At 38.2% G+C, this 21080-nt stretch overlaps 1 protein-coding gene across 22 annotated transcripts in view; it reads right to left on the bottom strand.

Moving 5' to 3' along the window:
• Window positions 1-21080, bottom strand: part of Dlg2 (discs large MAGUK scaffold protein 2) — a 1859766-nt gene that overhangs the window by 543214 nt on the left and 1295472 nt on the right. For all 22 annotated transcript variants that reach the window (XR_013043174.1, XM_076547134.1, XM_076547135.1 and 19 more), the window contains one exon: window positions 1743-1867. Coding sequence is in view for 21 of the 22 variants with exons in the window: in XM_076547134.1 (XP_076403249.1) it covers window positions 1743-1867 (125 nt within the window). In the remaining variant the exon portion in view is untranslated. The remainder of the gene's footprint in view (window positions 1-1742; window positions 1868-21080) is intronic.

The following is a 21080-nucleotide window of genomic DNA, read 5'->3' as shown; positions in this document are numbered from 1 at the left end:
CTTTGCCTATTTCAAGGCAAAAATAGCAGAACAGGTTATTCATGGGTAATGAAAACAGACTGAGCCAGGACATGAAGTTTATATTCCTGCTACTCAGGTTACATTTCTCAATGTTATGCCATGCTGGCCAATGCCATCTTTATCCACAGGACCTGCCTTAACTAGCTGCCAGACTAACTTTTTTACCAAACTAGAACAAGCATCCCCTTAGCTCTCTCTCTGGAGGCCTTGATCATGAGCTTTGGCTTTAGCCCACTCAGTTCAGTTTCAGCAAGAATTGTCCTGAATCAATTGGGCAGAAACTCTTCTCCCTGGATATCACATTCTGCCCTTTAATATCTTATCACTGTAGTCTTCCTTCAGCCAGAACTTTATTTCTTTAGCTGGAATTTGTCTTATGACTGATATTTTTTTCTTAGTGATATTCTCTCTCTTGATTTCACTATATGGTCCCAGCTGTTCCTGTTGCATGCAGGAATGTGCTCTTTTTTTCTCCTACAGTAAAATCTGCACCCCAGAAATCCTTGAAAAATCTTCCTTATAGTCTTTCACAAGCCTCATGAATTACCTCCTTCAACATCCTTCCACACCCTAGGTCAATTTTCCCTCTTTCTTCTTCTCCATTTACTTATTAATATCAAAGCATCCATTTAGCAAGCATTTATTAAGCCATGTATAGCTACATCATAGATGACATAAAGATCTAACCAGGTGTAGTGGCATGTGATTATAATCCCAGCATTTGACAGTTTGGAGGAATAGTACCACAAGTGTGAGGGTAGCCTTGCCTATATTGTGAGATTTTGCTTAAAAAGTAATTTTTAAAATGTATTGATATAATTAAATCATTTTGGCCTGTGAGAATCTTTAAGCAGGTAGTGTCATATTATGTATTAAACATTATATTATATTATATACTACATAATATATAAACTATGTATAGGATGGCTTCCATAAGTTTCTGAAGCCTTATTTATTTTGTGCCTTTTAGAGGTTGTTCTTAATTCCCGGTTGCATTTTATATTATTTATAAAATTTATATAAATTGCTCCATATGGGTGATTCTTATTTTTACAACTTATTTCTAGGTTCTAACAGAGCAGGGCCTAGCTCCAGCAGCTACTGCTTTTCCCTGTGTGCTATCTTGGCTCTACTCTACCCCTTAAACTCAGTACCTAGTCTTCTTCCAAAGCAAGCTGCTCTTGTTTTATTCTCCCAGACAGTTTGCTCTTTCTCCATATTCCAGCTTAAATTTATGCACTTATTTAATGTACTATCCAATTATATTTTAAGATCTAGAATCTTCCAATAGGACAGTTTCTCTGACTGTCTCTAAACATCTATAGAATACCCTAAGAATGCTTCTGTATCCGTGTCCATACCAGCACATGATTTCCTAATGCTGTGTACAGTGTTGATTCTAGATACTACATTGCTGACTCATTAATTCATATTGTTACTCCTTCCAAGTAGACAGAGGTTCCTATGAGAATCAAAACTGTATCTATAACCCCTCCCTAAATGTCTGATCCAATGTCACATTTGGTAGCTATCAACATGCACAAATTAAATATGACTTGAAATTCAGCAAGTACGAAGAGATTTGCGGAGTTATTACAGGAAGCGTTGATAACCTTCTAAGTCCAGAAGTTTTATAGAATTATCATTCTCTAAAGGTACAAATGTGACTCACTGATGCAGTGGATCAACCCCCAAGTCATTTTCATGCTTTCAATCTTTACCTGAGTCTGCCATCCTCTGCTGCAGCACCTCCTGGAATAATCTTCGTAATAAATATGCCAGGGTCATCTCCAATGTGGGGATTATCTGTCCCTCCAGCAATACTGAATCCCAGGCCTGAATTTCCCTGTAGGAACAATAAGTGGATATTGAATGACATGCCATCATCTAAAACCCAGTTCCCCTTGCTTTTTGTGTTATCATGTTACTACTCAAATGGAAATTTGGGAGTAGCAGTTTTACGTACAAAGACATAAAGCTCTCTGTCAGCAGACAGAGCAAGGTCAGAACTCTCATGTCTTTGCTTTGTAATAACTCAAAGAGTGGCATAATTTTACTTAATAATGCTGTTTTTATGAAGAATTAAGATAGCCATGAGTTCATTACAAAGAAAATTTGAAAATTAAGTACATGGGAAATGCAAAGAACCCTTAGAGTATCAGCTGTGAAAATACACATTCACATGAAAAACAGAAAGAAGATATATAAAAATGAAAATGTGTTAGAATAGTGAAATTTGTGTGGCTTTGCCTTGTTGCTTTTACTTTTGTTGCTGTATGAATTATTTGTCAAACAAATGGTTCCTATGTAAGTAACACACTCAGACTTCAGAAGGCAGGACTCCCATCTAGAGCCACACAAAATGCTTCCAATGATGCACAAGGTTTATTTGCACTGGCAAGAGACAAGCTGTGTGCTACTTCTTCAGCATGAAAGTGTGAGTAGTTCACATTCTAATAAACTTTTCATACTTCTTTAGATTACAGTAATTGACATCCAATATTCATGTACCTTCCAAAAATAAGGCATAATGAAAGTTCCCTCAAAATTCACTTATCATCTCCAAACATTTCTTATTTACATATCCCCTTTAATCCATATCACCATGGTTACATTCTGTTTCCACAGTTGTGTTCTGATGTTTTTCCAGTTCATATTATATTTTAAGTCCTTTCTGTACATCTAGGCACTTTTAAAATCAACGATTTTAAATGGTAAAGTATATCTCACTGAGATCATATGCCATCACTTCTTTCACAGGTTTTTTGATGCATATTTAATTATGTTCATGCTAGTACAACAAATAGAGCTTACTCAATTTATGACTGCTTGATTAAGTTTCACTCTGGGGTAAAAACAGATAAAGAGAAAGAGTTTAACACTTAATCCCGAGAAATTAATTAGGGCACTCAATTACTCATAAAACCTCAATGTCAAGATAAAGTCAGCTATAAATTGATAGTTATGCTACAATAAATGTCAAGGTAATGTTTAGCCATTTTTTTTTGTGAGTGTGCTTGTGTGTGCATACAGGGGTGGGGGTACATACACATATGTGTACACCTGAAGAGACCAGAGGAAAATGTTGGATGCCTTCCTCTATAACTTTCTAACCTTCCCGTGAGACAGGGCCTCCCTGAACCTGAAGCATGTCATTTTTTACCTAGGCTGGCTGACTGACCAACAAACCTTGCCAACCTTCTGTTTTTTCCCATGACCATTGCTGAGGCTGCAGGTGAGTGTGTGCCCATGTGTGCTGTGAATCCAAGTGCTCTTACACACCACGCCATCTCTCCAGCCCTGGCTTAGCACTCTCTTTTATTTATGAATTTAAGAAAAGTGAATTTTTGAGGGTTCCTTCCACAGTTGTATATTTATATTAAAAGCTTAAAATTTAACATTAGTCAAAAGCAAGTAAAATTCTATATTTTGTATGTGGGCACCTGTAGACACATGGCAGATAATACCATGGACACACACACACACACACACACACACACACACACACTAAAATAAATCATGAAAAATTAGAAGGGTTGAATAGATGGTTCAGCCATTAAGAGCATATTCTGCTCCTTCTAAGAACCTGAGTCAGATTCCCAGAACCAATGTTAGGTAGTTTATAACCATTGGAACTCCAACTCCAGCCACATGAAAACCACAAAGCAGTTTCACTTCACAAGTGTTTGAATGGGTATTATGAAGACAAAAGAAGTGCTAAGAGAATGTGGCAGAAAGCAGGCCTTATGTACTATTGTTGGGAATGTGAACTAGTACAGTCATCACAGAAAACAGGAGTAAATTCCTGAAGAAACTGAAAACAGATCTAACAAAGCTCCAGCATTCCCTCTTCTTGTTATTCTCCTGACATTTTGACATCAATGTGTAGAGACTTAGAGATGTCTGTCAAGATCTCTATGTCCTCATGCTGTGTTGAGCAAAATAACAATCCAGAACTATGGACACATTCCTGTAATATCAACATTGGAGAGCCAGAAGCAAGAGGATCATGAGTTCTAGGCCAGACTGGCTGACACAACAAGACTCTGCTTGCAAAAAAGGTCAACTTTTATATTCAAAGTAAATATGCATCATGGAGTGGATGGGTAAAGAGAATTTGGTATACAATGATATTCAACCTACAAAAAAGAAGTGATCTTATCATTTGCAATCACATAGAATTAGGGAACACTATGCTAAGTAGAGTATACAAAAGAAAAAAAGATAAATTCTGTATATTCTCATAAGTAAATCTAAAGCTATTGACTCCAAAAATAAGGAAAAACACTGAAGATAAGATAGATTTAGATAAACACAAATAACAATATGTATCCAAAGTAAACATGCATATCTCTAAAAATACAAAAGAGGCAATGCAGATGATTAGCTATTAAGAATGCATACTGTCTTAGGCTTTCTATTGCTGTGGAGAGACACCACAGCCATGGAAAGTCTTATAAAGGAAAACATTTAATTGGGGTGGCTTACAGTTCAGAGATTGTCTATTATTGTCATGGCAGGCAGCATGCAGGCAGACATGGTGCTGGAGAAAGAGCTGAGAGTTCTGCATCTTGATTCACAGGCAATAGGAAATAAACTGTGTTTGGGCTGTGCACATGAGTGCAGTGCCCTGGGAGGCCTGAAGAGGTTGTAAGTGCTCCTGGGGCTGGAGTTTTAGGAGAGCTGACTGGAATAGATGCCTGGAAGCAGACTCTGGAGTTTGTAAGAATAGTGCATTTGTTAGTTTGAATGTAATTGGCCCCATAAGCTCACAGGGAGTGGCACTATTAGGAGGTGTGGCTTTGTTGGTGTAGGTATGACCTAATTGTGGGGGTGGGCTTTAAGGTCTCATATTCTCAAGCTATGCTCAGTGTAGAAACAGATTACTTCCTGTTGGAGACTTATCTGGCACACGGAATTATTAATAAAGATATCATGAATGAGTGATTAGTTGAAACACCTACTGAGAATGTGCACAAATTGTACTAAAGAGAAGACTCACACAGGACACATTTGAAGTCTATAATTCCTTGAGGAATGAATTGTGGAAGTAGAAGCCATTTATGGATGTAAGAATGAAAATGGTAGGGCTTGAATATTCAGATTGTGGCTTAGCTCCAGAAGGAACAATGGTGTAGGGATGTCCAAGTTGGGGAAGTGCTGGGGGACCTTTCACTCACAAAGTAGCTGACTACTCAAAAAGTATAAGGCTTCAAAAATCTATTGAGAATGAAGATGGATGACTTTAGGGGCTTCTTTAGGGATACTGACTAGATACAGGAAAACTACTCTTGCAATGGAGAAAAGGAAATGTTTTAAGATATTTTAGAAGGCAAAGTTGATCACTACTGTGTTTTAAAAACATCCTGTGATTCAACAAATCTTGAAAGTAACTGCTCTGACAATGAAAAAGGAACACTTAACCACTGTTTTGAGAAGTAAGTACCATACAGAGCATTTGGTGGTTCTTGTATTCCATACTATTCATTTCCCTGACCCCAAACTCACTCCACGGGAAAGGATGAATGGATGGGGAATCCACAACGGAAAGATGTAGATATAAACATAAGTTAACGTGCCTTGTGTTTCTGATCTCAAGAATTCTCAAAAGCTTTTGTAGTCCTACTAAAATCAGTCTCCCAGACAGGCCTGGTTAGTCGCTGTGCGTTTTAGGAGAGGTTTGTCTGAATTTAGGTAGAAACTGATTAGAAGTGCTTTCCCCCTCCCTTCATGTTTCTCCCAGCTGTTGCCACCAGCCTGCAACACACAGAGGATTGCAGCCTAAGAAAAAGCTGCCTGCTGCTCTCCATGGCTGAGTCATTTCAATCCCCTGACAACTGTCTCAGAGCTTCTGGCTGCAGGGGCAGGTCTCAGCTCTTTCCTTTTCTAAGTGGCATCTCTCCATGGGAACGGGATGACCTCTGGCTGACACTCTTAGATCCTGAAAATTGTGGCTAATAAATTGAATGCTGAAGTCCAACACCGTCAATAGAAACTAGAGGTGTCCTGCTGGTGAGGGCAACGCCTGTAAAGGGTTCTAGGTCGGCTTTTGTGTACGGGGAGTTGGGAAGACTCCATGATTGATGTGTGGCACTGGCACCATTTGTTCTCTTGGTCACCAGTTCTCCACATTTGCTGACTGCCTGCAAAAGCCCAGGCCATTGTCTAGTTAAATGGTTCTTCTTCCTGCTTCATGTGTCAGCAGTATCTCCTCTCAGCGAACAAGCAACAACTGACAGTTGCCAGGATTACAAACCACCTCCCTAGGAAGGCTCCTCTTTTTTTTTTTTAATTATTCCTCAAAAAACATTGTCAAAGAGAAAGATAAGTCATAACAAAATCTTATGCTTTTGTACACTGTTCTACAGACATAATTTTTTTTGTAATTTAGAAATTAAATTCTTATTTAAAAATACTATTTTCTGTAATCCTGTTCTAGGAATTTATCTCAGAGAAATAGTTATAGATATGTGCAAGGCATTGTTGTGGCATTATTTTTCTAAAGAAACACACACACACACACACACACACACACTCCTGAAGTCAAACATCCATATAACAGAGGCATGGTTCAAAATAGTGTGATGGGCTAGGAAAATCACTCAGTGGGTCAGAACAGTTGTTGCACAAGCCCGAGTTCAAATCTCCTACTCTCATCTAGTGTCTTGTGGTATGTATTGAAGATTGAATCCAGGATCTTGAGTATGCTAGGCAAACATTCTATCACTAAGCCACACTGCTGGTCCTTTTTATTGTAAGAGAAATGTCACCGAGTTACCTAGCATAGCCTTAATCTTTCCATCCTCTTGTCCCACACACCCAAGTAACTGGGATTATAGGAATATATTAGAACTCTTGGCTTAGAAGGACATTGGTAAATAAGCATGGAGTTGGAGCATTTGGACATGAAATTGATTATTCATTCTGCCATTCTCAAATTTGAGTATAGTTTTCTTTTCTGTCAAATGGAGAGAATAACAGCCATGTTACAAAGCTGCCAATCAGATGGAAGCAGATGATGTGGAGACTAGCACAGGGCTCACTATGGCACATGCAAGATGGGAAAGCAAATTTAGAAGAAGTAAATCAAGTTCATTTAGAATGTTAATTGAGTTTGAGAGAATTGTTTGTGCCAACAGAGAGGAAGGAAAATTACTGGTACCTTGAAAAAGAATAATAATTACTTGGCAATAATCATTGAGTGATTTCCATATTGTAGGCAATAGGCAATGACTTCTTTGAGGGAAGTAAAATAAAAAGGGTTATTGCAAAAATATCTAAAAGAAGTTCCGGGAACATTTACATCCTGTAACGCCATTAGAAACAGACACATATTTCTTACAAATTTCAACAAAGTGTCTTAGTTTCTTGATCATTTCTCAGTGTAGGTTGGTTGCAATTGGAGCTTCTCTTATCTTGCCATTAAGTCATTTATTTTTAATGATGCATCTGCTGCAGTTCTCATAAAAATCATTTAAAAAGACTTCTGTTTAGAACAGTGTGTGCACAGATTTAGGAGAGAACTGGGGCACCTTATGATAGTTATCCTTGACTCCCGCTTGCCCATCAGTCCACACATATTATTAAACACACAGATCTTGTCCATTTGAGCCATTCCTTATAAACAGTCTGTGTCTTTCAACTTCCATCACCTCCTCCCCACTTCATCAGCTCTCACTGCTTTTCCTGCTTCCGGTCTTTATTCCACTCCACCATCTCATGAGCACTTTATCCCTTCCCTCTCTTTGGGGTGTGACCTCAATGACTATCAAGCTTAAAAGCCCATGGAGATTAAAAATGTAAAAGGATATTGAGGAGGGGGACGGGCTTAGGAGATATAAGAATGGAGGAACAAGAATGAAGCAAAATGACAAACAGTCTTTGCAGTGAGTATGGTCAAAAGTAGGGGGTGACCACGTCCCTTTCATCTAAAGGGGAGAGCCCTTTCTCAGCCGTCTGATATAACAACAACTCTGAAATACAGGCCTGCTGTTGGATTATTTTTCTTCCTTGAAGGAACCCAGGAATTACTCTTTCTTAAATGACATATGAAATGTGAAATGTTAGAATTCCACCCCCCACCTATACACACACATACAGTATGTGTTATTTTAAGTCCTCTGAGAAGCATATGTCAAGATGGGATTAAATGAGGCAATTTTATTAAGGGAAATAATGACTGTGAAAGAAGATGGAGAAAAGGCCAGAAGATGCTGGGAGAGCCAAGATGTAACCATGCACTCGGACTGCCCCTCCCACAAAGTGAAAGAGAATAGGAAGGAGATCAGGTAATAACCTTCTAGAGTGCCTCTGAGGAATACACGAGATGAGATGACTCTTTTGTCTCCCAGAATGTACCCTACCTCTATAGCCCTGCAGCACTCAGTCATTGGCTGTTCAGAGCAGCCATTGGGAATAATGGCCTTGGGGCAAACTTCAGAATAAATTTCAGCTTTCATAGTACTGCAGCTGGGCTCCTGTGAATTATGCTCCTGGAGTTGGCATTCTGGGAAGCACATTCTCATGGCTGCCACACAGCTCAACATTGTGAGGATGAAAGAAAACATGTGCAAGCCAGAGACAGAGTTCAGGGTCAGCCTTTTGTAAACTGCTCACTATTGCCATGATTCATTTCTGCTTTCCCTGTGGAGCCTCACATATCCCCTTGCTAGCACATGAAGTTCCTGACTCTGTATAGATTTTCCCTTCATTTGCTCTACATAGTTTTGTAACTGTTTTACAACACATTTTTGCATACAGCACATTGTACTGTACTTGCTTACATCCTTACCTGCCACATTCAATTGCCAACATCCATTCAGAGCATAACAATTCAGTTATGCATTTTCTGTGCCAGAATCACTTAGTACATAGATATGGAAAGAACTGAACAAATTCCTGCATGAACTTAACTGAACAGAATTGCTTTTCTGCCTAGAACGCTTCCCCTCTCTTCAGTACTCAATTTATCTTCCAATAAGAAACCCCACCTCATCTGTTATCTGTGATGTGTTCTCCAACTGCTTCGTGGAGACAAAGCAGAGCTTCCCTCTATGCTTCTGCATAACTTTGGGCATAACACAAATTGAATACAAAACTACTTGACCATTGTACTGGTTGGTTTTATGTCAACTTGACACAAGCTCAAGTCATCAGTGAGGAAGGAGCCTCAACTAAGTAAATGCCTTCAGCCAGGTGGTGGTGGCACACCCCTTTAATCCCAGCACTCAGGAGGCAGAGGCAGGTGGCTCTCTGTGAGTTCGAGGCCAGCCTGGGCTACAGAGTGAGTTCCAGGAAAGGTGCCAAAGCTACAGAGAGAAACCTTGTCTCAAAAAAACAAATAAACAACAACAAAAAAAGGAAATGCCTTTATAAGACTCAGCTCTAATGCATTTTCTTAATTAGTGATCAATGTGGGAAGGCCCAGGCCATTATGGGTGATTCCAGCCCTGGACTAGTGTTGTATAAGAAGGCTGAACAAATCATGTGAAGCAGGCCAGTAAGCAGCACTCCTCCATGGCTTTTACATCAGCTCCGTTGGTGATGAGCAGCAATATGGAAGTGCAAGCTGAATAAACCCTTTCCTCCAAAAATTGCTTTGGCCGTGGTCTTTCATTGCAGCAATAGAAACCGTAACACAAATATCTTTTCCTTTAAATTATCAGCATTTAGAAGACAGGTCCACACTGCATTTCCAGTGACATTTCTTGATTTCTATCCAATTTGAGAAAGCAAATGCTCAGTAAATGTTTGCTGAGTTAAACTAAACTGGAAAAAAATCAAATGCATTTGTATGACTGAGCTAAGAAGGAAAGGTCAGGTGAAGGAGGTTACTTAATTTTGCCATAAAAAGAATAATGGCTGAATCATCTCATTAATCCCACATTTATCTGAGTAAATGCTATGGATTCAATATTGTATCAGACTCTGAAAACAAAATAACATAAAGGATTCAATACCTCTTCTCAAAAACCTGTGGTCTACCTGGGTCCTCAGATGGAGGGAATGGCACAATATTCAAATGTGTCCTTGGCTTTCTCTGGATCCATCTACTACTAGAAACTATTCTTGTTTCAGACTATCTTGATTCTCCTTCCTCTATCCCAACTAACTTCCTTGTTTCTTATTCATCACTTTCTATAAACAGAGATTCATTGTGTTCCCAAAGTACACTTTTCTCATATTCTCTTTAAACATCAATGTGTATGATCTTTCTTGTTTCCTCAGTAGCAATTTTTTCAGTCTTCTAACTGTTGAAATTGATATTTTATTCTTTACCAAACTGTGAGAATAGTTCTAAAATGATTAATCCCTTTAAATTTTTTTCTAATATTAACTATCCTGGTCTTAATTTCTTTTTGTGGTGGAAAAAAATACTTGAACAAAAGTAACTTAGGTGAGAAAGAGTTTGTTCTAGAAGACACTTCCAGGTTATAGTCTATTTCTTTTTGGGGAAGGTCTGTGTGGTAGGTCTCCAGACAGCTGGTCACACTGCTCTCAGGAAGTAGAGAGCAATGAAGGCCTGGGTCCATTCTAGTGCTCTACTCAATCACATTCTAAGGATCCTCTGGCAAGGGAAAGGTGCCATCTCCAGTGCAGGAATCTTTCTGCTTCTGTCTTTCCACACTACACTCAGAGGCACATCTCTAGGCGACAAGGTATTGCCAAGTTGACAATGAATGCTACCCACCCCAACATGTCATTCTTTTATCCTAGCATTTTTGAGCAGCACTAAAGATCTGCATTCTCATAACTGTAGATTGTGATTCTCTTAACAGAACTCTACTTAAAATGGCAGTAGAGTAATAACTAGTGGAAACTCTGATTTAGGAGGTCTTCATCTCTTACTCCTACCCTCACCCATCTTAACTAGGCTAGTAGGCATGGGAATAAACACACCCCATGTGGTCTAGTGAGATGGCTCAGAGGCTGGATAATGGTGCCTAGCACTGAGATTGATGACATAAATTCAATCCCTTAGATCCATATGGTAAAAGGAAAGAGACTGCCCTCCAAATTGTCTTCTGATCTCTACAGATATGCACCCACACACATGCACCCCCACCACCAGCATAAAATAAGTAAGTGTAATTAAAAAAAAACCTGTTTAGTACAAGTCCTTTGTACATATGCAAAACGTGAGCACTGTAACTACTGTCATGTGTGTTTCATCCCATCTCTAACCACTTTTTGCCTTAGAACTTGACCAGTCTTTGCCTAAACAATACAAATAACAACTTTGGATTTAGATGTAAATTACTAACACTCAAATATATTTAAGTAGCATGATATGTATGAATGAGAGTTTAACAGTAAAAGCTATTCCTTTGTAAATTAGCAAAAAACTAAAATCAAACAAGATGTGATTTATTTTTTTGTGCTGTTTGAGGATGGTGAAAAAAGAACAATACTAAATACTGTTTGCTGGTGTTTTAGTAAAAGACATGGTAACAGCATCAACATACAATAGAAGCCATGGGGTCCTTCACTATCATACACTCACAAAAACAAATTTCTCCTAATATGCCTTTAGGGAAGTTGAGATGCTCCCCAGATCTCATTTGTTGAAAGCCTGGTCCTCAGTGAAGCAGTTTCAGATGCTCTGGGAGGTGGTTAGACCATGATGGCTGCAATTTCATGATCAAATGGACAGGCTTACTGGCCTATTGGGGGAGGGTGGAAACTTAGGGAAGTCACACTAGAGGGAGGAAATAAGTCATTAGCTTCATGACCTTGAATGGTTTATTTTTCTTCCTGGTCACTACTTTCTTTCTAAGCTACCAAAAGGTGACCAATCTACTCCATCAAATGCTTCCTGCTGTGATGTCCTGCCTTCACCACAGGCCATGAAACAGGAGCATCAAGGGACCATGTCTGAGACTTCCAAGTTATAAGTCCAAATCAATCTTTCTTCTTTTATTTGATTTTACCACTATCACACTGAATGTGTTGAATAACACACTAGACATAATTTTTTATAGTTGTTTATTACATTGAAATTTTTTAAATGGAAAATTGTACTGTAAACTAAACTAATAAAAATTTCATTGAACATTATTTCTCTTGAAGGACTGATGTACAGATATTGTTTATACCATATTCTGTATCTGTCTGAATCTTTTCTGAAATGGAATGGAGTAAGTTTGTAACAAAAAAACAACTAATAACATGCGTGATCAACAGTAAATCTTGAGTTTTGAAGAAAATATTTTGGTTTGTAGATCTTGATCTTGCCATCATAAGCATAACTGACACCTTCCCGACACAACTTTTTTTCCTAAGATCAGTAGCAACGTAAACAAATATGAATTATTTTTATATTGCATAGGGAAGAATATCAATATTTGTATGATTCATGACTCAATGAACCAGTATTTTTCAGCTAACTAGTACATAATATTCTGGAATATATGAGAAAAGGTTTATTTATATTACAAGAGATATGAATGAATTTTAGTTAAAATAGTTCAAAATGCTCACTGACATAGCTTTGTGTTTCATGATATAAAGGAATTTAAAATAAAAATCCTTATCATTGGCCAGGTTTTGGTACAGTATCAAAAATTATCCACCATTTGGGGAAATTTAGAGCATCTTTTCCCATTCAAACACTTTGCCTTCCATATTTGCTTCAATCAAAAGAACTAATTTTTCTTGTTTTGAAGGGAAGACGGGAGGAGCGAAAGGGTGGGAATTTTATTAAACATGTAAAACATGATTAAACATGTACATGCTACTTTAGTCTCTGTGAGTTCATATGTGTGTGGATCTTGTTGACTTAGAAGGTTTTGTTTTCTTGGTGTCCTCTATCCCTTCAGGCTCTTATAAAGGTTTTCCTAATATGCCTTTAGGGAAGTTGAGATGCTCCCCAGATGTCATTTGTTGAAGGCCTGATCCTCAGTGAAGCAATTTCAGATGCTCTGGGAGGTGGTTAGACCACGATGGCTGTAATTTCATGATCAAATGGACAGGCTTTGATCTTCAGGAAAGAGTTTTCCCCCTCCTCTTCTGAGGAGTTCCCTGAGCCCTAGTGGAGGGATTTGATGGACAAATGTTTAGGACTGAGTGTTCCAAGGTCTCTCACTGTCTGCATAATGTCTGGCTGTGAGTCTCTGTATTTGTTCCCATATGCCTCAAGAAGAAGCTTCTCTGATAATGGCTGAGTGAGGCATTGATCTAAGGTTATAGCAGAATGTCATTAGAGTCATTTTATTGCTACATATATTTTAGAACAGTATTTGGTTTTACAAATGTGTTTTGGCTATCTAGTCTCAGGTTTTTGGTCACGCAAGCAGTGTCGGGTAGGGGTTCCCTTTTGTGGAGTGGGCCTTAAGTTAAATCAGATATTGGTTGGTTTCTCCCACAGCTTAGTGCCATCACTGCTCTAGTGTAGCTTGCAAGCAGGACACCATCATAGATCAAAGGGTTTGTGGCTGGGTCAGTGTTTATGTACCTTCCCATACCAAGCTGATAGCATATAGGGGTGAAGGCTCTATGTATGCATCAGCTGACATCTCCATGTTCAATGAGTTAAATAGGTGTTGTCTTCAGCAATGCAGCCTTGCTGTTAGTTGTGGAGAGCAGCCTATATAGTCTTGGCAACAGCCTGGGTTGTTTGGGGTTCACATGGGACCCCTTTGGCCAACAACTCAATTAAATGTAACACTCAGTCCTAATTTATAATATAATGAATAATTTAATACACAATATAATCAAATTTGGATATTAAAAGGGTCCTCAGACTAAAATGTTTAAGAAGTTTTATTGTAAACATTCTATAATACTCTAACCATTTAACATGAGATATTTTGGGGCTCATTAACTGCACCCAAACCTACTTGTATCTAGTTCTTAACATATTAGTCAAAAGTATTAGTTCTTGAAATCAACCTTAATTCGCATCAATTTTTCACAGGTTGTAACAGAATCGAAGGAGCTGAGGCAGCAGATGGATCCATTGCAGTTTAATTCTTATCCAATCAATAGTATTAGTAACTCAGGGCATGGTAGAAAGTACCAGCCCCAGAGGCACAAGAGTTTCCCCATATGATCTGCTTTTCTGCAAATGTGCTAAGATTTTAAAAATATTTTCAGATGACCAATTGCAATCTACTGAACAACTTCTCCTATTCCTGCTGTGGCTTACCATTCTTTGGACCATGTGTTTCATCCATCAAAGGGCTTCCTGCGGCTGTAACATATCTCCAGCTTTGTGTTATTTGAAAGTTGCAAGGACTATTAGCAGTGGTACAGGTTCCAAAACTCCGACTGTGTTATGGCCAAATGTATTTGCAGAGCTTGTTTCCTTTGCTAACAGACATCATTTGTAAGTTTCTAAGCTATTTTGGGAGCAACACTCCTTTGGCACAGGAATCTAAACCTTTATCCACCACTGTCAGTAGCCTCATAATCAGTTCACTGGCATCCAGGCAATCCCTAACTCCATAATGCCACCCATAAAACCTATACACTGCAAATATCGTATCTCCTGGAAGCAAATGGACACCATTTCCATATCAGAAACAAAAACATAGAATAAAGGTATTGCTGTTCCCTTTCAGAATAGTTGCCTTCCTTGAAATGTCAATATTTGGGTTATAAGTAAATCTTTTAACTTCTTTGGGGGTTGGAAGAAATTTAAGTCATAAAAACCTGCTTCCTCCTTGAAGTCCTCTTGTATTTCTCTCCTCATTGGACTTCAGCCACAGTGTCCACTTTATTGTGCTCTGAGATTTCAAGGTTATCTTTTCTTTGGGATTTTGTATTTACTACTGTATCTACTTCTAGATTTGTTCGTATCCATATCCTTCTCCTCTCAGCTACTGTGTTATTACTTCAAGGAACCCTGTTATGGTTATAAGCAATTTATCCTTCCTGTTACCCTTAATCATTCTCTATTTTATCATGCTGCCATTTTCTTCATGTCATTTATCACCATTTAGGCTTGTCTTGTTAATTGATTATTCATTTGTTGTCTGTCTACCTCACTAGAGTGTAAGTTCCAGTAGACAGGGCCTTTCCTGTTATGTTCACCATTGACTATTCTGTTTCCAGAACAGTGGCAGGCTTATAGTAAACACTAAAAATAAAGTTTAAAGGCATGATGACTGTATCAGTAAAACAATCAAACAATGTGGAAAAAAATATGAGTTTTTGAGTAGAGAGGTAAGTGTCTAATCTTACCTGGTCTCAGAATGTATCCCTCAGAATTCACATATTATACATTTAATCTCTAATGTAACAATGCTGGGTGTAGGGGTCTTTCAGACATTGTGGAATATTACTTTAATTATGTAAAGATGTGTTTCATTTGTTTATGCTGTATTTGTTTAATGGTGTAAAGATGTGTTGCTTTGCCTGCCTAAGGCACCTGATTGGTCTAATTAAAAGCTAAACAGCCAATGGCTAGGCAGTAGAGGGATAGGTGGGCCTTGAGGGTAGAGAGCAATCTAGGCTCATGAAGAGAGAAGAGAGAGAGCACATGGGAGAAAGAGAAGGAAATGCCTGGGGCTAGCCAGCCAGGCAACCCCAGCCAGCCAGACACAGAGTAGAAAGGTAAATGAAAGAAAGGTAAAAATCCCAGAGGCAAAATGTTGATGAAGAGAAACAGGTTAATTTAAGTTATAAGAACTTGTGAGACAATCATAAAAGAAGGCTGATATCCATGACTAATAAGAAGTCCTCATGTCATGATTTGAGAACTGGTTGGTGGCCCCAAAGGACCTGCTACAGTCAGGGTTACCTGGTCCCTAGGATTTCACCATCATAAGTGACTTGCTGCATGTACAAGAGGGCTGCTTACAGAGAGTGCTCCTCTCTTTGCATTCTACCTCTGCTGTGATGACACAGTGTGCCCTCATGAGAAGTCACAGGGTTCAAGGACAGGCATCTTGGGAGTACACAGTAGCTCTTATTAGAGACTGACATGCTAATGCTTTGGTCTAACCTAACCACCAAAATTATTATTATTATTATTATTATTATTATTAATTTTGTATGTATCTGAGGGGTAAAAGTAGAGAACAGGGGAAAATTTTGGGGGATTTGTTCTATCCTTCTTTATGTGGGTTCTGGGGATCAAATTCAGGATGTAAGGCTTATGTAGCTGGCACCTTTACCTACTGAGCCAACTCACCAGCCCATAATTTTATGTTCTTTGCAAAGACTATTACTGGCTCTCTATACTCACTCTGTTAGTCAGGGTCACACCATTTTGTAAAGCTCTTCTATTTTGGTTGAATGATGACTATTTTCTCAAAGTAAAGTGATCCTTCCTTACCCTGTCTGACAACTATCTGCCAATTTTTAACTCATCACTCCCTGGTTACCCCTACCAATGGTCAGCCATAGGTTTCCAAATGAAACCATTGAATCTCAATCCTTAATCCTCTTTCCTCCATGTTTGGCCTGTACTGTAAGCAGATGGCAAACTCTCTGGATATTTTGTTTGTTTGTTTGCTTTTGAGACAGGGTTTGTCTGTGTAACAGCCTTAGCTGTCCTGAAACTCGACTCAGTAGATCAGACAGGCCTTAAACTCACAGGGATCCACCTGCCTCTGCCTCTCAAGCACTGTGATTAGAGGTGTGTGCCACCATGCTTGGCTCTGTCTGGATTCTTGAACTACAGCCTCCCCTCTGTAGGTCTGCCACCTGAATAAACTTGTTCTGTATTAGAATTGCTCATTCCCTGCCTGTCTTTCCTCTTTTTCAATTTTATAACCATAACTTCCTATGTATACATATGGCCTCTTAGCACTGAAGCTTCCATCTTGTAGTTTCCTGTCTTCTTTCTTTGAATTCTACCTCCCAGGGCCCCAATTAATTGTCCTTTGTTCTAGGAAAACTCACTTGATCTCACATCAATCCAGTTTTACAACCAAAGGCAAGGTCTTCTGCTAGTGTCCAGGAATGCAGTAGTCATACTGATGTCTCTTAGGCAATTTTTACCATCATGTATGGTTCGGAGGATATGTGTATTAGATTTACCTTTTAGCCTGTCTTTTGAGAATATGAAGTCAGGAATGGTCTCAGGTCATAAATCTCTGATCTATAATACCAGAAAATAATGTTGATAGAAATTCCAAGTGCCCTGGGTGCATTGTAGGTAACACCAAGCTTGTAACACTCAGGATGAATGAATGCATGTAAGAAGAATGAAAAGAAGCTAAATAGGAGACTTGGTTCTCTACTTGGGTCCTTCAGCTTAAATATGGGCTCTTTCTCATTTCCCTCTATTCTCTTCCCCTGCTTCTACTTATAGTTCTCAAACACAGTTAAGGCATTTCCATCTCTATTCTCTTTGTTCATTTACCTAAGCTCAGCTCAGGCAACATCTCTGATGCAAAGCTCACAGGACTCATCAGATAGGTTTAGAGAAGGTTTCTGTGTACCCTTGGCTTACATTGAACCTATTCCTGTATCATACAATCCATTTATTGTACTGTATTATAATAATTAGAAGTTTGAAGAAGGATTATGATAATTATGGGTACATCTAACCATGGTAGGCACGGAGTGCACAAAAATATTTGTTTCTTTTAAAAAATAAATTCAGCCTTATCATGTTCATTGGTATTACTATGTTAAATGCTCCAGTGCCTTTATGTTGGCCATTCCTTGAACAAGTATATTTAAATACTTTTTCCTTCCTGTTTATTATTGTTTCTATGAGTTCTGAAAGATTAAGCAGTTCACCTTTCGGAAAAAAATTCTTTTGGTTGGCCTCCTGCTGTATGGAGAGGTACAATAGAATAATAATCTGCCCAATGGAAGCCTGAGGAAGTAATTCACCTACATGGTTTCCTCTAATTTCCTAATCACACCCCAAATCCAATCACACTTTAAAGAAAATGAGGCTTGAAATCTACTTGATGTTGCTCTTAGAGTCTCCTTTCATATCCTGGAGTGAAGTTCTACCTAAATAATTTTCTCTAAAGAGCTCATATTTGACTAAGGATTTAAAACACAATATAAAACATTCAATTCTCAGCACAATCTCCAGAGTGTTCCTGTATCTGAGGGTAAAATAAATAACTGGAATTGAAGTACAAGAGAAAGGCACACAGTTCCTTCTGTGGATACTTCAGAATATAAAAGGGACAACTAACTGCTTCTTTACTGATCCTTTGGGTGTCAGAAATAAGTAAATGGGTATTTACTTTCTTCTATTTTGCAGTAGAAATAAAATTTTATTTTTAGGAATGAGGAACCAAGGAGGGAGTCTCCAAGTTTTTCTTAGCTTCTCTGACGTGTCCTTTAGACACAAAGTAACAAGGACAGGTAGAGCTGACAAACCGTTGGTCAATCATTCTTCTTGACGCAAGTTCCTCATTCTCATTCTGGCATAACTATGACCTGCCACATTCCACCACCTCAGATCCTCTGTATATACACATGCACAACACAGTGTATTCTTAAAATCCTGTACTTTTTCACACCAACATGAAGAAAGATGAGTCAGCTTTCGGAGCTCTGCCTTTGATCTCAAGCAAAGCATACTATGATGCTTTTTTGAAAGGGTTTATGCACACAGCTTCTTCTCTCCCAGAAGAAACATCTACCAGATGGCAAAAGTGACAACCTCAGAAAAAAGAAAATATAGCCAGGTTTAAAACAGAAGCCTTTCAGAAGGTCAAAGCACAAATTTCTCTTAACAAAGCGTAGCATAGGGTCTTAGAGACAAAACCTTATTATCCAAATAATGTTATTTCACAGCACTTAATGATAGATGGCAATGTCTTTGCCTCAGGCTATGGTGCTTTCTCATCCTACAGAGAAGCCAAAGGTTTTAACTACCATGGCAAAGTCAGGATGGATAGGATTATATGCTGATGACAGGCTTAGGGTGCTATGACCAAATTAATTATCTGTGAATTTTACATTTTAAATTCATTCACATATACTCTGTATTCATATATGTATGAATATGGATATTATATATATACTTACCACACACATATATAAAACATACCATAGTGATGTAAAATCTCCCAAATACATATAAATCTGTATATATACTAAACAGTGTTATGCCACCTAAGTATGACTTAGAAGCACATTTCTAAAAGACAACAGTAGAATTCTACATGGCTGAAATATTTCCTACTTAAGTAGATACTAGGGTAAAAATTTCAGTGATATATTTCATGGTAGGTGGAAAGTGTTCATTTTGTTTTGATCAACACAAGGTTTCTTACAGCCCCGAGTAGTCTCAAAAATCACTGAGTACCCAGGATGGCCTTGAACTCCTGGTCCTTATGTTTCCCTTCCTGAGTGTTAGAATTACAGGCCTATTAACCAAAGTGTTCAGAGCACATGTGGATGAAGAAGAGATTTTTGAAAGCTTGATGAGTACGTCCATCCATTCTGTGTATTCAGTGATTAACTTATTTGAAGACACTGCATTTATACTGTGAACAAGGATCATATTCCTTTTATATCCACATCTATAATTAAAATGCTATATCTTAAAGATATTTGTAGAGAGCAACCTAATTCTTACCTAGCTCACACATGTCCCTTTGCCAAGAACACTAAACTCCTATGTCATCCCTATGTTTCTTGCAACAAAGCTTCTCAAGGCAGCAGAAGCTGGCTTGGAAGTTATTCTACAGCCCAGTCTAACCTCACATTTGAAATCTGCCTGACCAACCTCCCAAAACACTGTCATTGCATGCATATGCCCCACACGTGGCACTTTAAAAGTTTACTTAAAATAATTGTTTGTGTGGTGTTGGGAATCAAAATCAGGGCCTTGTACACACTAGACAAGATTCTTTATTTATAAGTGTTATCTCTGGCCCCTGTCTTTTATGTCTCAAAAAGATATTTATTTAAAAGGAGTCTTCAAAACTTGATATGCTTGTCCTGAACTGTTATAATGAGGTCACATAGAATCATCTTATTTATAACATAAAGGACCACTATCTGAAACATTACTGGTGTGTTTATGGACAAGTGTAATAATGAAAGAAAATAATTTATGTCATGAGTATATCCTACCAACTCTACCCTGGAACATTCATTTCCATCTATGAGCTTGACATGGGCAGTATAATTTGAACTTGCTTACTGGGAGGGGAGGGAGAAGACACTGAGAAGGGAATAGGCTAAGTGCCAAATCAACTTCAATCCATCCAAAGAGGATGAGGAGAATTACAGCTTTGCAGAAAGGTGCGAACACTTTGTTATTCTTTGAAAAATAAAATGTTCTCAAATGTGTTCAACACTTCCAGACTCATTTGAAAACCTGTCTCCCACCTATAAGTCTAATACTGTGTCAAAATTGTTTGGATATCTTAGTATGCTAAAAATTTTCAGCCATCAATATGAAATCAGAAAATGAATAAATTTACTAGACTTTTATATAATAAAGTTAAGTCTTAGCATCAATCATTTAGGAAAGCTGCCAATTTTCTATACCCCATTCATTTATTTTAACCCCAAGAACATTTGAAATGATAAAAGTTAGGGAATATATGACTAAGGATATGCAGATAGTAATTTAGCATTCATTATTTTAAAGCAGGTCCAGGAAATGCTTCTGAGAGGGTCTTTAACCCTATCTGTAAGTCAAAGATAAAGTTAAAAGTACAGGAGTCAAGATAAATTAAACGGTCATCCAGACTACCTTGCATTATACTTTTACCACAGCAGTAGCTAATGGTACTGGATTAGACTTAAGCCATTTGAGCTACAAAGATATGTTTCCTTCATTAAATATTAATCAAAGAATCCAGGCTGAGTAGTCTCTGTAGCTTAGCAGTTTGGATGTACTCAGCAATTTCTTTTATCATGGCTCTCATTAAAATAGAAGGAGAAGCAGAAGACAGAAGAAGCTAAGGTAGCTACTCTGTATGGATAATAATGTAAAAATTTTGAGCTGTCTTTAAAAGCGTTCACGAGTATAATGACTTGATGTGAGTTTATGGCAGCTATCTTCTAGATAACTAGACTCCCATTGTCTGTCCTTAAGTGTGTGTGGTTGCTGGTCTGCTGGAGAATCTATGTAGATAAATATACACCAAGCAATCGATGCCAAATCATAAAGTTACTGTGTG

Source organism: Peromyscus maniculatus, chromosome 1 (assembly GCF_049852395.1).
Source record: "Peromyscus maniculatus bairdii isolate BWxNUB_F1_BW_parent chromosome 1, HU_Pman_BW_mat_3.1, whole genome shotgun sequence".
Lineage (NCBI taxonomy): Eukaryota > Metazoa > Chordata > Mammalia > Rodentia > Cricetidae > Peromyscus > Peromyscus maniculatus.
Note: the sequence above shows the minus strand (reverse complement) of the source record. Positions and strands in the feature narration are given on the sequence as shown.